The sequence below is a fragment of the Phalacrocorax carbo genome, chromosome 5 (assembly GCF_963921805.1).
Source record: "Phalacrocorax carbo chromosome 5, bPhaCar2.1, whole genome shotgun sequence".
Classification (NCBI taxonomy): domain Eukaryota; kingdom Metazoa; phylum Chordata; class Aves; order Suliformes; family Phalacrocoracidae; genus Phalacrocorax; species Phalacrocorax carbo.
Window position 1 is genome coordinate 54,274,290 of NC_087517.1, and position 17,345 is coordinate 54,291,634.

At 39.8% G+C, this 17,345-nt stretch overlaps 1 protein-coding gene across 2 annotated transcripts in view; it reads left to right on the forward strand.

Annotated features, from left to right (window-relative positions):
- The window catches only part of KCNQ1 (potassium voltage-gated channel subfamily Q member 1), a 377,552-nt gene that overhangs the window by 91,120 nt on the left and 269,087 nt on the right, over window positions 1-17,345 (forward strand). For both annotated transcript variants that reach the window (XM_064452526.1, XM_064452527.1), the window contains exons 3-6: window positions 4,347-4,473; window positions 6,171-6,249; window positions 7,234-7,330; window positions 8,425-8,565. In XM_064452526.1, coding sequence (XP_064308596.1) covers window positions 4,347-4,473; window positions 6,171-6,249; window positions 7,234-7,330; window positions 8,425-8,565 — 444 coding nt within the window. The remainder of the gene's footprint in view (window positions 1-4,346; window positions 4,474-6,170; window positions 6,250-7,233; window positions 7,331-8,424; window positions 8,566-17,345) is intronic.

Genomic DNA, 17,345 nt, shown 5'->3' on the forward strand with positions numbered 1-17,345 from the left:
TGGCTGTGTTGGTATTATGTGGTTGAAAAGCAATGAAGTATATGCCTGGGCTGAGCAGGAGGGATGGCAGAAGTGAGGGTACCATGTACAAATCAATAATTAAAAGGAAAAAAAAAAAGTCTCTCCTCTTAGGCCGGAGGGCTGCTATATGCCCACAGTATGAACGTACATGACTTTCACATCTCAGAAGGCTCTTTTTACCATGTCAGTATGAGTTTTTTAATGTCAGTGTTGTATTTCTGTTTTCACCTTGTAGAAAGGTGATCACAATTAAGTTACATAGGGTTGAGTGGGTCCTTGCACAGTGCAGTTCTTGTGTGTCTGTAATTTTAACCAAGAAAACTCCTCCGCTGAGTTTTATTCCCTGCTCCAACTAGTGTGTTGCAGACAGTTATTTTCTCTGTATTTTAATTTTCCCCTCATGCTGAACGTTGCTTTGTTTCTGATTTCACTCATTCTTTACATCCTGTCTGCTCAAGACTTTATCCTTCCATTTGTTTTTGTCAGCTTCTCAAAGCCATTTTTCAGTCTAGCTATTCATTGTGAGAAGCACAAACTTTTATACAGTGCACTTAGTAGGTAAGTGTTAAGCAGGCAATTAGGAGAAAGTATTGAAGGAACAGTGGACCAAATTAATCTGTAGTGCCACTCAGATTTGCTGAAATTCTCAGGTGTGAGGCATTGCTGCTCTCTGCCAGGGTAACTCCTTTTAAATGGAATTAGCCCTAATTACCAGCAACATAAATGAACTAAGGATCAGGTTGGCATCCTTCTAGTTAATGTAAAGTTTCATGTTAAGCTGTTAATTGGGAAAATATAGGCAGTATTTCAGTAGCTCAGGAAGGCGTAAATTTCTAGTGCATTTTTTTTCTTGTTGTGTGCAAGTTTCTGGCCACTAAAAGAAGTGTGTGCTGGCAGAAATTCGTCAGCCTCCCCCACCCCCAGGAGACTACTTATTAGACTTATGCAGTGCAAGATATTAAAAACACTTTTGTCTGTCACACAGCCACGGGCAGGGGAGGGGGAATTTGCCAGTTGCTAATGGATACCTGGAGTTTTTGTGTATGACCATGAAGAACAGCTTGTGCACTTTCACCCCCGATGTTCCCTGAATAACTTGGGTCTCATTTAGGTCAATAAGCCTTTATCAAAACGTCAGGAGTGAAAAATGTGTCTTGGTGTAAGCCGACTGGTCGTTCCCTCCAGTCACCGGAGTCTATAGGACAATCAATGTTCTCTAAGCTTGTCTGCATGTCATGCAAAGAGCTGGATGACAGTAACCATTGACTGCGTGTCTGTCACATTGTCTTTAGGACAGCCCCCATTTGCATACTTGCCGGTGTGCCTGTTATCCAATGAACCATGGAGGGCCTTTAAAAAACATACGCACACAACTCCGATGCAAATTTCCTACGCAGAGAATACATGCTTCTTTAAAGCACAATCCAGGCTTTCACTTTCTACCTTCTTGCTATGAAACTGAAACTGTGATCCTGACAAGGCCACGGTGCCTGGTCAGAGTGTGGTTTGTGGTTTCATTGTGCTAAAACATTAACTTTTCTCTTTTTTTTTTTTCCCTACCAAGATAATTTTTTTGTGGTTCTCTTGCTTTTGGTAATTCAGGATATCTGAACAGTATTATCTGTGCTATCACATATGATGAGACTGTACGTCCCTTCCTCAAATCAGTTATTTTGAATGGAGGACAGTTTTTGCTCCCTGTATGGTCGCTATTGCTTTTTGTTAAAGGAGTTTCCTCCGTGGTAGTGTTGAAAGGAGATATACTAGCCTTCTGCATACAGAAGAGTACTTGGATGTTAGAGTTTACTGACCATATCTGTGAAATAAATACAATCACCTGATTGGAAAAGGTGGCCTCTGGTGCTTTATTTTGCTGTGACAATTCAACAGTACCTCATGTAAAGCAGAGCTCATAATTTTGCCATTCACTGTAGATTCGTAAATGGCATTAGGTGAAATTGGACAAATGGAGAGTTTCATTGCATTTGAAGCTTCTGTCATAAGAACAGTGTCCAGTTTTGGGCCCCCCAGTTTAAGAAGGACAGGGAACTGCTTGAGCAAATCCAGCTGAGAGCTACCAAGGTGATCAGGGGGCTGGAGCATCTCCCTTATGAGGAGAGGCTGAGAGACTTGGGTTTGTTCAGTCTGAGAAGAGAAGTCTGAGGGGCGATTTCATCAATACCTATAAATATCTAAAGGGTGGGTGTCAGGATGATAGGACTAGGCTCTTTTCAATAGTTCCCAACGACACGACAAGGGGCAACGGGCACAAGCTGGAACACAGGAAGTTCCGCCTCAATATGAGGAAAAACTTCTTTCCTGTGAGGGTGCCAGAGCAGTGACACAGGCTGCCCAGGGAGGTTGTGGAGTCTCCTTCCCTGGAGACATTCAAAATCCACCTGGATGTCTTCCTGTGCCCCCTGCTCTGGGTGTCCCTGCTCAAGCAGGGGGGTTGGATAAGATGATCTCCAGAGGTCCCTTCCAACTCCTACCGTTCTGTGATTCTGTGAAGACACAGGCTTTCCTTAAAGTGTCTGCTACAGGTGCTGTTTCTTTAGATTTATGATGTTCATTATTACTTTATTTTATTGAAAAATACTTAATAATACTCTAATTAAAAAGAAAAGCTGAAGGGTTCTGGTAGATCCTTTTAGAATGAAGCTGTACAAGAGATTCTTGGCTGGGTTGAAGGGTCTGAGCTCCGTATTTATTATAACCAACAATCTGGACAGTTTAATTGTATTTTGAAACTCTAACTGGAATACAAGTAGCTATGACAATTATGATAGCTGTTCTGCTGCATCTGACTTCTTACACAGGTTATGAGGTTGTCAAAACTAAGGGAAAGGGTCCTGGTTAATGCTCTCCTAGCTTTTCTAGAAGTATCACGGAGTCGAACTTCAGCACTGTAGTGCCCTGAGATCAACAGTTTGTTATGCCATCGGGAGACTGGCTTTTTAGAGTCGCAAAACTATTATAGTGAAGTCAACTGATGCATAACATTTTTTTCCCCTCTTTTTGCTGTATACAGACCTATTATTTTACTGGGTATTCAGGGCAATGTCCCATGCATTTTTGAAGCTGATAATAGGACTCCTATTTATCTCGACTGGACTAGGGTTGTGTCCTGGTTATTTCAGTTAATTTAGAAAATAATCATAGGTACCATCTTGAGTTCTGTTTGCCAATCTGTTATGAAAAACAGCAGTGAACCCTGCAGAAATGTGAGGAGGCTGGATCAAATGTTCAGCAGCACATCGTCGTCTTTGCAGTTGCTCTTTATATTAAATCACTCCATGAAATAAGCAGCTCATTCTCTTAATCTGCATTATCCTATGTAACTGTGATACCTCATGATTGGTTTCTTTGCTTTACGCTTTCTGTATGCCATGTGCTGTGTGTTTTCAATTACAAGCCCCTGTTACCATTCCAATGAGTAGATTCGCTGTTGGATAGAGAATGTGTCCAGTTATTAATCTAGTTGGCCAATAAGGAAGTAGGGCAGCTCCCTGGTACTCAAGGAAACTACGCTGGATATGCTGTGCTCAACCAGTCTGTAAAAAAGCAAGGTTTATCTGTACATTGACTAAGATCCAAATACAACATAATTGTACCTCTGTCTAATCAACAAGAATATCAGATGTCTTTGACATCTATAACTTTGTAGGCATTTCCAAATTCATACCGTAGTGTAGGTCTGTGGTTAATGCATAGCTTGATACCAGTAGTGCTTCAGGAGTAGACCTCTGTTTCTGCTGAAGTCTCTAAATGCTGACAAGAAGATGGGAAAAGCACGCTTGAGATCTCACTGTGTTTTCATTGCACCTGGAGACTGACATATTGGTAATGTGTACTAGAAAACTTTCTTCAATCCATGTGAGATTAAAGGAAGACTGAAAAAGTATAAATAAGTGGGAGGTTAAGCTGATACGGTAAGTGGAATGTGAAAAACACCTCTTCCCGAAATGAAATACACTAGCAAAATACTCATCTTCTGAATAAAGGCTCTGCTTGTTTTCTTTGGCTCAGTCAGGAAACCTTTTGTTTGAATTAGGCCAAGTGAATTGCATGGAATGATTTTCAGTTTTAGTACGTGTAGAAAAGCCAAACTGCATGTAATTAAAGCATTTAAACTTGCTCTTAAACTTCTCTTTCTTTACTTCTACAGGTTTTTCTATGTTACTTTAGATCATTTTGATATGGTTGACTTTTTTTTCACCTTCCAAATTTTACATTTTATTTTAATGTTTCCTAATACATTCTGAAAAAAAAGATTAAAGACATACAGTAGATAATTAACCTAGTTCCCTGTCTGTTTCTTTTAGGAAATTGTATTAGTGGTATTCTTTGGAACAGAATATGTGGTTCGATTATGGTCAGCAGGATGCCGCAGTAAATATGTTGGAATATGGGGAAGGCTTCGTTTTGCTAGGAAGCCTATTTCAATCATTGGTGAGTATGCACAGCTTGCAAAGTTGACATAAACAGTGAATAAAACTTGTCCTTCAAAGTTCTGAGAAGTGGAAATTCTGCAGTAGTTGAAGCCAAGTTAGAGCAAGAGCTCTTGTCGTTAGTGTTAACGTATATCTGAGTTTCCTTTCAGGAATCCATGGTGCTGTCATTTGAGAACAAATGTAGCTGAGTTTGTTTTTACAGAAGAGCAGAGTGTTTTCTTTTCACAAGTGATCTGAAGCTTTGCCAGAAATAAGTCTTGGCCATAGTCCTGTCTCCTGCGACCTCAGGATCCCCAACACTATACAATAGCTATAACTGTATTTTTTTTTTCCTGAGTAATTTATTATGATTTTATTTTGCACTCTGATTGGTCTTTGTACTGCATGATGGAGCATGATAGATGCACTGTAGTTACCTTGTGTATCTATTGGATTAAAATGGTTTTCAGTGATGCACTTGGAACTGAGCACCTGACTTCCCTTGATACTCACTACAGTCAGCTTCCTAACGTGACTTCAGTGTTCTTAGAAATTACATCCATATATTCCATATATGTCACAAGCCATTATTTTATTTAGAATGCTTGTCATGCAATTATCAATTTGACTGAAAGAAAAGTAATAATCCAAAATCAATCTGTATTCTGTTAGCTAATATTAAGAGAACTATGTAAAGACTTTTGCCCTGAAGAACTTAGAATATAAATTGATTAAAGCAGATTTTGGAAGAGGAGTATTGTTACAGAAACAAAGCAATTCTTGTTCGGTGACGTAGTTTTTTCCACTACTCGGAAACGTTATTTGTTGTTGAGTAGAGGATATAGTTTTTCATAAACTATCTGCAATTTTGCTGAATATAAATTACAAAATTTTGTATCCGGGTATTTTTACAATCATGAAATAGTTTAGTTTAGCTTCTCTGTGCATATATATCTATATAGATAACAACTGTATCTCAGGTGTGACTGCAACTATAAAATGGCTTTGACAGCCTCTTTGCACTCCGTCCACAAGTCATTTCTCTTGACACCTGGAACACTTGGTGTTCTGAAACATCATTCAATTTATTTCAGCTTGGAAAGCAACACAAAATTCCACTTTCCCAGATATGTATCAAGAACTGTTTCATTCTCCAAAATAGTTTCATTCCAAAATTGACTAGGCTTGAGGCACAGAGATTTACAGTACAGTCTTAAGGTAACGACTGACTTAAACTAAATTAGACTCCAATTTTTCTCTCCCTTTTAGACCTAGACAGATGAAATAACAGTAAGACAATTATGTATGAAATAAATCCTAAAACTTCTGTCAATGAATAAAATACTGTCTAAAACAGCAGAGAAAGTAAGATACGCAGAAGAGATAATAGGTGGAAACTGCTGAAATTCCTCATGGGTTATAGCTAATAAGGATTCCAGCCTGCTGAGGCTGCTTTGCAGTAACTCGTATCACGCATCATTCATTTAGAATGTGGCCACCCTGGACCCATCCCAGTAAAACCTTTCTGTCGTATCACACAGTTATATTTTCTTTATGTGTTACAACAGAGATCTCTTGATATATAAACAGAAAACTTAAACTGGGATGACTGTTCAGATTGTTAAAGTAATATTGGTATTGGTTCTAGTGACAGTCTTGCAGAAGCATTACAAGATGCTGCTAACTTATTTTTTTCAACTGACTTTTATTTTTCAGATTTAATTGTAGTTGTTGCTTCCATGATAGTTCTTTGCGTGGGCTCTAAAGGTCAAGTCTTTGCAACCTCAGCTATCAGGTAATTATATGCAATACAAGAAAATAATGCTGTCTGAGTAAGGTGGGTTTGTTTTGTTTTGTTTTGTTTTAAATTTTTTACCTCCTATTTCAATTCTTACAGGAGAAAATGAGCCACTGTTCAGAATCATGTAACAGAGCAGATCACCAATCATGTGTGGGTGTGAAACAGTGATCCCATTAAGCACAGGGGAAAAAAAATATTGCGTGTGTTGTCTGATCATAATGCATTTCTGTCTAGTGGGGATAGAAATGCACATACCCCTGCCCCCTTTCCCCAACTAGGTGGGTCTACCCGTATCCTGTTTTAGTTTCTTGGCTCAGTTTTACAGCAGCTCTTTCATGCTTCCTGTCTCTGATGCCTCCGAGCTGCTTCTTCATAAAACGCCTGGGGTTAGTCATTATGAATTTCTGATAGAATGAATCCAACTTGTGCTCAGGAAGGTCACACCACTTGGTTTTCTTGAATGAGAGGGTACACAGCAGTGTACGGTGCTCTGCGCACTAGCTGCCACGATGCTCTAGGATTGCAGTAACTCTCAAAAAAAAATATCTTAAAGTAATATTCGACTGTCTAGTTCAAATTGCCTATGAAATTCCTTAAAGGTGAGGAATTCAGGTCTTCAGTTAGCTGTTTCTGTATGTTGTTTCCCATCCTGGCGAGAAGATCAAATATGAGTTGATGAATGATTTCTAGAGCATTCACAGTTTGTGTCCAAAATTCCTCAGTCTTTGAGTTACCCTAACTGGCCAGGTATACAGAGTTCTGGTCTTCTCTTGTGCAATCTCCCTATGCTGCCTTCATAACAAACAAGATGAAAGATGGGTGAATGGAATGAAAAGAGACAGCCTGCTAAGTCTAACATAAAATACTTTGTCTCTCTCTCTTAAAACAGTCCTATGGAAGAGACAGGCTTCCCCTCTCTGCCTCTATTTCTTCTCTTCTATATTTAGTGTCTTCATTAATTTAAAAATTGTGTTCCAGGGGCATCCGTTTTCTGCAGATTTTACGAATGCTGCATGTTGACCGTCAGGGTGGTACATGGAGGCTGCTGGGATCAGTAGTGTTCATACACAGACAAGTAAGTTTGAGAACTCTTAGGAATGGCATTAACAATTGATGCAAAAATCCTTATATTCAAAACAGCATGTATAAAGACATGCTGATGATGTTAAATATATTTAGTGTGGAGGCAGGCAGTCGTTTCTTTGAACAAGGCAGAACAAGTATGGCTGTTCTGCCTTATTCAAGGGACAAAAAGATCCTAAAAGTTTAAACATATTCACCTCTATTTTGGCAAGTTTTGGACTTGTAGTTGGACTTAACCATAGAAAATGGGAATTTTGAAAAGTAGTCTTAGTATTTCTAAAAGTGTATCTAAATTCTGAAGCTGTTTTTGATGTGGCACTGTCTGATAAAATTACCCAACTACTTTTTGGTGGCCAAAAGGTTAATGAGTCACAGAATCACACAGAATCACAGAATGGTAGGACTTGGAAGGGACCTCTGGAGATCATCTTGTCCAACCCACCTGCTTGAGCAGGGACACCCAGAGCAGGGGGCACAGGAATGCCTCCAGGTGGATTTTGAATGTCTCCAGGGAAGGAGACTCCACAACCTCCCTGGGCAGCCTGTGCCACTGCTCTGTCACCCTCACAGGAAAGAAGATTCTTCTCATGTTTAGCTGGAACTTCCTGTGTTCTAACTTGTGCCCGTTGCCCCTTGTCCTGTTGTTGGGCACTATTGAAAAGAGCCCAGTCCCATCATCCTGACACCCACCTTTTTAGATATTTGTAGGTATTGATGAAATCCCCCCCTCAGTCTTCTCTTGTCCAGACTGAACAAACCCAAGTGTCTCAGCCTTTCCTCATAAGGGAGATGCTCCAGCCCCCTGATCACCTTGGTAGCTCTCAGCTGGACTTGCTCAAGCAGTTCCCTGTCCTTAAACTGGGGGGCCCAAATGTGTGTGCTGGACCAAGTCATCAGCTATGGTGTAAATTCTTTCACTGTTGAGCTCAGTGGATTTCTATTAATTTGCACAGCCAACAGTTGGTGTCAATGCTAATTGCTGAAATTACATTCTTCTGTTCCAATTATGTTTTACAAAAAACCGGTGACAGGTAATTTAAGTGTCTCAATAATATCATAATGCCACTATTTTAATTCTCTTTGCAGGAACTGATAACTACACTCTACATTGGATTTCTGGGCCTGATTTTTTCTTCTTATTTTGTGTACCTGGCTGAAAAAGATGCTGTAAATGATTCTGGAGAAACAGAGTTTGGCAGCTATGCAGACGCTCTGTGGTGGGGAGTAGTAAGTATAGCAATTTCATATGTACTAGAAGTAGTTAACACCTTCAAATGTGGGGTACAGTTCAAGCAAGCATGTAGTAAGAACAACACTTTGAAATGGTCTCTTATTGTTTCAATACACTCTCTGGTTTTGTAATCCTATGAAACTAAGAAAATACTATAGATGATCAGTAGTTTTATTTGGTGTTTATAGTCTTATGTGATCCAAAGTGATAAAATTATACATACAAGATGTAGAAATATCAATTCTTATTTCTTTATCCTGTCTTCCTTTCTGTTAAAGTGATTACTTCTTGCTACCTTTCTCATGGTAGGGCTCAACTTTCTAAGGTGTCTTGCTAAATCAGGGCTAGTGTTTTGGGGGGTTTTGTATGTGTGTTTTGGGGGAAGGGTCTTTTTTTTTTCCTTTTTACACAGGTATTTGTAGTTAACAAGTCAGCCTGTGACAGTAATTCCTGATTTATTCAAAATGGACTAACTCCGGAACAAGGACCATCTGAGATACTTAAGAAATCAAGCAAAAGACTGCTTTAAAGTGATTATATTGCTTTAGAACCCACTTAGTATCCTTATGTGGCATTCATCTGTGGTATGTCGACGTATCACCTAGCTCAGAGATTTCTCAGGTTCCTCTAAGGTGCTGCCACACTTCATTGTAGATGTATCTTCACTTTTGCTAATAAAGTTCTGCTTTCTTGGTGTTGCTAGTGACAGTTGCCTCTCTATTTTCATTGACTATATGACCTCACTAGTTCAGCAGTTCTAGCCTGGGACTATATTTTAGTAAATATTTTACTTCTGTTGCTTCTGCTAGTAACAATTCATAGAATCACAGAATGGTAGGACTTGGAAGGGACCTCTGGAGATCATCTTGTCCAACCCACCTGCTTGAGCAGGGACACCCAGAGCAGGGGGCACAGGAACGCCTCCAGGTGGATTTTGAATGTCTCCAGGGAAGGAGACTCCACAACCTCCCTGGGCAGCCTGTGCCACTGCTCTGGCACCCTCACAGGAAAGAAGTTTTTCCTCATATTGAGGTGGAACTTCCTGTGTTCCAACTTGTGCCCGTTGCCCCTTGTCCTGTCGTTGGGCACTATTGAAAAGAGCCCAGTCCCATCGTCCTGACACCCACCCTTTAGATATTTATAATTATTGCTAAGATGTCCCCTCAGTCTTCTCTTGTCCAGACTGAACAAACCCAAGTGTCTCAGCCTTTCCTTATAAGGGAGATGTTCCAGCCCCCTGATCATCTTGGTAGCTCTCTGCTGGATTTGCTCAAGCAGTTCCTGTCCTCCTTAAACTGGGAGTCCCGAAACTGGACACAGTACTCCACATGTGGTCTCACCAGGGCAGAGTAGAGGGGAAGGATAACCTCTCTCAACCTGCTGGCCACACTCCTTTTAATGCAGCCCAGGATACTGTTGGCCTTCTTGGCCACAAGGGCATGTTACTGGCTCAGGGTCAGCTTGCTGCCCCCCAGCACTCCCAGGTCCTTCTCAACAGAGCCACTTGCCCATAATCCAGCCCCAGCCTGTACTGGTGCGTGGGGTTGTTCCTCCCCAGGTGCAGGACTTTGCACTTGCTCTTGTTGAATTTCATCAGGTTCCCCTCGGCCCAGCTCTCCAGCCTGTCCAGGCCTCGCTGGATGGCAGCACAGCCTTCTGGTGTATCAGCCACTCCTCCCAGCTTGGTATCATCAGCGAACTTGCTGAGGTTACACTCTGGTCCCATCACCCAGGTCATTGATGAATATGTTGAACAGGACTGGACCCAGCATAGACCCCTGGTGGGGTCACCACTAGTGACAGGCCTCCATCCAGACCCTGCCTCGCTGATCACGACCCTCTTTCTGTTGTTGAGCCTGTTCTCTGTCCACCTCACTGTCCACTCATGCAACCCACACTTCCTTAGCTTGCCTGTGAGGAGGCTATGGGAGACAGTGTTGAATGCCTTACTGAAGTCAAGACAGACAACATCCGCTGGTCTCCCTTCATCGACCCAGCCAGTCACACCATCATAGAGGGCTATCAGGTTGGTCAGGCATGATCCTCCCTTGGTGAATCCATGTTGACTATTTCTGATAACCTTCTTGTCCTCTACCTGCCTGGAGATGACCTCTAGGATGAACTGCTCCATCACCTTTCTGGGGACGGAGGTGAGGCTGAGAGGCCTATAGTTCCCCAGGTCCTCCTTTTTGCCCTTTTTGAAGATTGGATTGACATTTGCTGTCCTCCAGTCCTCGGGCACCTCTCCTGTCCTCCACAACCTTTCAAAGATGGTGGAGAGTGGCTCAGCAAAAGCATTTTTCTTTTCTTGCATGATATGCAAATATTAGGTTGGCTGATGTGTTCTCGGATTTCCCGTCTGTAATTGTTTCCCTTTCCTTTTCCTATTATGGTTCAAAGAATGGTACTTTCTGGAAGCAGTTTTTCTTCATTCTTAGCATTCAAGTAATGACTTGTTTTTATTTGCTTTAATTGTATGTAGCTTAATAAAACAAACTGTCATCATTAAGTGCTACAGATCTGTAAAATGTATAGGCATCAGTAGTGATTCTGTGCTTGCCTTTTCAAAATGTGTTGGTCTTCGAGAGTCTTCTCTTTGCTGTTTTAAATCAAAAAGCATTGTTTCTTTTTTTTTTTTCATTAAAAATGCGACTACTAGTAAGTCCCTATACAAGAACGATAGGACTAACACCTCTGTTTCACTAATAAAGCGTACTTTTTTTTTAAGGAATATTTTTTTTCAAGCTCTGCATGTGTATGCTTATAGTCTTTTCTACAAACAGTACCACTTGCTGTTTCAGGAAGGAAAGATCTACTGATGAGCAAGTCTATTGCAGGTCTACTGGCGCTGAAATGCATAGGTAGTCTTTTTTGAATTCAGCAAGTTTTTGTTTAGGTTGGTACTAAAATCTGCTGTGGAATTCTTTCCTCTTGCTGTCTGCCATGGTTAAATACAGCCTCTCTTAGGATCAGAAAACTTGCTCTGTAGCACAAGGAAGTGGCTTCCTTGCAAATAGCTTTTTCAATGTTTTCATGTCATCCTGGCATTTTTATTTTCTGGTACAGCAGTCAGATGACTTGGTAATTAACAGTGGCAGACGTAGCTGCATTGAAAAACACATGCTGTCACATGTTGGCGTTAGAAATTGAGTATGTGACAGACCAGATTGGCTTACTGAAAATACAGGAAAACCTTCTACAGAGCAATATGATCTGTCAGGATATTGAAATATTCTCCTTTCAGGGAGTTATTGCTCAGTTAATAGGCATGCCAGTTATTCTGTCTTCCTAATTATGATAAACTTATCATAATTACACTTATTGATTAAATAATATTCTTTATCTGTTATAACTTCTATTATGTTGCAGCTTGCCACTTGAATTGTGAAATGGCATTCAATGAACCCATAATGTGATTTCTTTAATATTAAAAATAGAATTTAGTGTCCTTGTTCTGCTCTAAACACAGATGGTATACTTCTGCTAACAGCTGAAAGGATTTAGCAAAATGCTAAATTCAGGTCCATCCATTTCTGGTGTTTTGATACTGTAATATTCTTCATGCTTTCTGCTAGGAAAAAGCCCTGAAAAGTCCCGTAAAGGACAGTAACTGGGAAGGCATTAAGTATCAGGATGCTTCCTAATGGAGGTCTCAAACTCATACAAAAACCTTCTTGAAGTGTTACATCTCAAAAGTTTCAATTATGTTTTAGCCAGAATTTTCAGATTCGCTGTACACCACAAATTCTTGTCACTGAAAACCTTTCGCACTCTGTTTTGACCTGGGTATGCAGAAGAGGATAATTCACAGCTCCTGTCTCAAACACTGTCATAGATACATGATCTGCCTGACAACATAGCTGATCTTACTTCTCTGAAAGTGCACTCACCTTATGTAGTAGAGAATACTTCTAAAAGAAAAATACTTGATAATGTTTTCACACCCCCTTTCTCACTCCATAACATTGCACTTTTTTGTTATCTCAGCATATGTCTACACTGCTAAACAAGTTCTTTGGGTAGTGGCAATAGAATACGTAGCATAGCATAAAGTAAGCCATGTAAAAGGTCTGTGTTACCACAACTAAACTCCATCTGGAACTGGGTACTTTTATGTTATTGTGCTTTGACTACAGACATACCCATAGGGTGCATAACTTTTAATTACATGTTCTTCATTGTCATTGTTGTTATTTATAAATCTATATTGCTTTTCCACTTCCATATTTAAATTGGTCTCCTGGGCATTATTTGAATTTCCTTGAGAACTCTGGGCTGTAGCTATTTGCCATTCCAGATTATGGCCTTCTTGAAGAAACCTAAGGTCACCTTGTGGCAAAGATTTGTCTGTGTTATTGCTGATTTTGAATGCAGCGCACATTGTATAAATAATTCTTCCAATGGCTGAATATCTGTATGTCTTTCAAAAGACAAGTTTAATATTTGCAAGTAAATACTAGTAATATGATTAGTCCGCTTATGTTGTCCTTCATGTCCAGACTAACAGTCTTAAAGACCTAGTATAAATGCTCGAGAATAAAAACAAGAATTAAAAGAAAAAAAAAAAAGATGCTAAATGTTCTCACCAAATCTGTCAAAGATGACCATGTGCAGGGAATGTTATTGGTTCACTGTCTCTGGGTTGGTTTGTTTTGTGTTTTGGTTTTTGTGGTGTTTTGGGTTTTTTGGGGTTGGTTTTTTTTTAGCTGGTTGGTTTTTCATTGGTTGTATTGTGTTTTGGTCCCTGGCCCCCCCGCCCCCCCCCCCCCCCCCCGCCCCAGCTTTCCGTGAGCATTAAATTCAATCATGCCTCAGGTAGACTGAGCAGAGGTCTCCTTTTCATATCCGCAGAATGATACGCAATTTCCAACCTTCACATCTGAACAAACGTCCTTCAGGAAAACCATAGTGTGGATTGTGCTAACGGTCTCTTAGATCATGAACACTATTTGCCACAAGCAACTATTGAATGTAGCCATGCATGGATATTACACTGTGCCCATTGCTTTGAATTGGTTTGAACTGGACTGAGCAATTGTCTGCAAGTACCAGCTTTACTTAAGAGTTTTTTCCCTTTAATTCACTGAGATACGCTTTCCCACGAAGGACCGAATTCAACAAAATAAAAGTTTGCTAACTTCTAAGCGTACATAAACCCATGTTCCTATTTAGCAAAGCCTATCAGTTTGTGCTTAATGTAAATTGAAAATCAAAATTGTGGGCAAGCCTTGCTGAAAAGTTGCAGGAAATACCACTTGAAACTTCCCATGCATAGAAATTTTGCTAAATTAGAACAGATCTCATTTACTTTATAAAAATAGTTGATCATAAATATTGAAAAATTGCTACATAAGAAGGACCTTGTGTTATTCAGAACCCTTTCCCCCCCTTCTAAATTAAAAAAAGCTGTTGAGAACTGTACACTGACTTCAGTGTTAGACAGAGGTGACAATTTTTTATTCTTTTTCCAGAAATTTTCAGCATTTTTTTCCCATTTGATGCAACAAAAGTATTTCAAAATACAAATAATTTTCTATGTCAGGATCTAGAAAAAATAATTATGATTAAGGACTTTACCTTTCATTTAAATTTTGATAATTAGCACAAATTGTGCTCCTGTTGAAATGGGTCTGTAGGAGGCTGAAACTAGCTTCGCTCTGATTTTCCTCTGTCATATGGCTAGAATTATCCTCGTAGGAAGATGTTCTAAAACATCCCTCCTAAGATATTTCTTTACATTGTCTATGCTTAAGCATTCTTTTTTCCCCTTCTTGTACCTAGATGATGCTGTTTCTTTTCAGTATAATTACTGTATTTTGTGAGGTGTAGTATAGTATGAATACTGAATGGAAAAATAAATAGCTGCAGAATTTCCATGAACAGTTCAGAAATTGTATCAAACTATCTGCATATGTTGATAACTTTCCCAGCACTTCCTTCAATATCACACTGAGATATAGAGGGTGCTGCTTCAACTGGCTGCTTTTTCTGACATTTTTTTTGTACAGAAGTGGTCTGTTGAGCAAGGTCTAGATAAGAGAAACTCATCTACTATAGATTAAGACCTATACATGCTCAAATTCAACACTGGTGAGATGAGGTCCAATGGGAAGAGCTGGCTGTTGACTTTGCCAGCAGTGTGGCTGGTGGTGGCCAGCAGACCTCCCACCGTTTCCCATTCACCTCATCCATAAGAGAGAGGGCTGGTGTACCGCAGCCTCCCAAAGAAAGTGGGTATCGCTGTATTTATTGTAAAAGCTGAACAACTGACGATGGATTAATTTTCAGGCTAGGATACAAAGCTGCTGGATCTCCTATGAGTTTTATTGCTTGTGTCTACGTATATGCTTACTACTGAGTTCAGATCTAAAATTATCTGTTCACTCCAGATAAAAATGATCATAGTAATGTTCAAATGGAACAAAAAACTGTCCTCCTAGGAGGTTTTAAGTCTTTTTGCTGGACTGTGTTTTCCTCATTTAGTTACCTTTTGTATTTTGATGGGTGGGGGTAGGGGGAACCTTAAATGAACTCCAACACTTTGCCTATACCTTCGCTAATAATGAACAATTCTCCCTATTTTTATGCAAGTTTATATCCTTTTTCTTGTCATCCTTGAGAACTACTGCCAGGATGATCCAGGGGATGAATAGACTATTTTACGAGAGCAAGTGAAAACAGCTTTTATTTGTGAGGCTAAACACACTGAGAAAGGGATTCAGCAGCCTTTTGGAGCGTGCTGTCTTGCCAGTGTGCGTTCTGCAGGAGTGAGGCAACAGAAGAGGGGACGGGGATAAACTCAGGCCATGAAACAGTGGAACAGAAAAACAATGATGGAACCTGTCTTTCAGAAATGGAAACAGGACCCTACAAGAATGTCTGGTATCATCAAAAGCATGAGGTTCTGGAATAATGTCCAACAGGAATAGTGAGGGAAAAGCCAATTCATTTTCAAATGGAGTTGCATTTTCAAGAGATGGTGAATGAGATGACCTATGTGGGTGACTTGAATTAGCCAGAAACTAGGAATAGCAAACAGAAAATCCCTTCAACCCTTGTATTCTTACTGACTTGGTTAGAGCTGCCATAGTCTCTTTTTTCATTGCACAGAACGTACTTAGTAAACTTAGGTGAGCTCAATGCACCAACTTAACTTTCACCGCTTGTTCTTCTTAAGACTCTTCTAGTTTTGTCTCTGAGATTTCACAAGTGGAGATTTGGGCCACCATTTGATTAGGAGGTTTAAAGTGGCCAGTAATTTAGTCAGAACAGATTGATGGCTGAAAGTGACACGTAGAGTTATTAAACTAAGTTCCGAAAGCAATGGCTAGGCAACACGGGGGATCTATTATTTGAGAGACATGACACTGAAGTTAATACATTCTGTATGCTGCATTTTCAAATTGGGTGTGTAGTTCCATTTCATTTCATATCCTAAGTTATTAGAAGTGTTTCAGTGTCCTTCAGATGTGGTTCGATCTCAGTTATGTACTTCAACTGCATCAAGAATGGTGGTGCAAGACTGCAATCATAACCCTATGAAAAAAACTTTGAAATGTTAAGAAGAAAAAGAATCCAAACACCCCCTTTAAATGTTTGTAATAGTCATGACCAGGAAGTCCTTTCTTCAGCTTTGGATTGCAATTTTAATTCCAGTGTTTCAAAACATTTCTGTCATGCAGAACATAGTCTCTTATCTTGTTCATCTGAAGGATGTAACTTGAACCTTCTCAGAGTGCTGCAGTGTGTATAGGTACACAGAGGCGATTGGGAGCAGAAAGTGGAATTTCTCTTGCGTGAATCTGTTCTTATCACTAACGGCCTTATATGCACAGGGAAGAAAAATATTGACATTTAGAAAAAAAATTCAAAATATCAAAAGATCACTACGGGTTTTTCTAGCTTTATACAGGCTGCATAATTCACAGTAAAATAAAAACAGGAGCATCTAATGTGTTTGCACGTGTGCTGCATGGGTTTTAGGAACTTGGAAGATTCTACTTTATATTCAACTTGCATGAATGCAGCTGGCTTAATAAGATGTCAAGCAGTAGAAAGGCTTCTAATGTGTTTATGACACTTGGGTGTACAGGAGAGCATTCAGACCATTTTGCAATCTACTATACTTCAGTTGCAAAGTCAGGAGCCAGTCAGTGTTTTGGGTATATTGCTGGATGTTGTTCTGTATTACTTGGTTTAATCAGGATGGTATTATGACTGGGTCAGAAAATTCTGAGTGGTATTTGGTATGCAAAACAATACCTAGTGCAATAGATTTTGAAGTTGCAGTGCTGCAAATTTAGAAAGAAAGTAGTTAAGGTATTTTCTATGAGGCAACTTTCCCTTATTTGCTTTAATGCTTGGCTTTTTTAATCTTTTGGCTTGTGTTTGCTCCCTCAGTCCTGTGATGTCTGTCTTTTTATAATATCTCTGAATCATGGGTTCTTGTATTTTTTAGCTGTTTAAGCATCCAAATTTTTGCAAGGCACACAGCAAGGATCTCATCAACAGAGCATTGTTACTCACAAGATTAGTTTGCTGTGCTCACTTTAGCTTGATAGTCTTGAATAAAGTCCCTTCCCTATTCAGTGCTGACGAACGTTACTCTTTCTTCTTGCTGTGTGGATTTTTGCTTCCTGTTTCTTCCTTCAGACTATTGGTGCATATTTAATAGGAACAAGATTAGTCTTAATACCAAAGCCTGTGGTGATGTCTATCAGATCAAAGTTCTGAAATAGTCAATGGATGAATATTATTTTGTTCCTAATTAAAACAA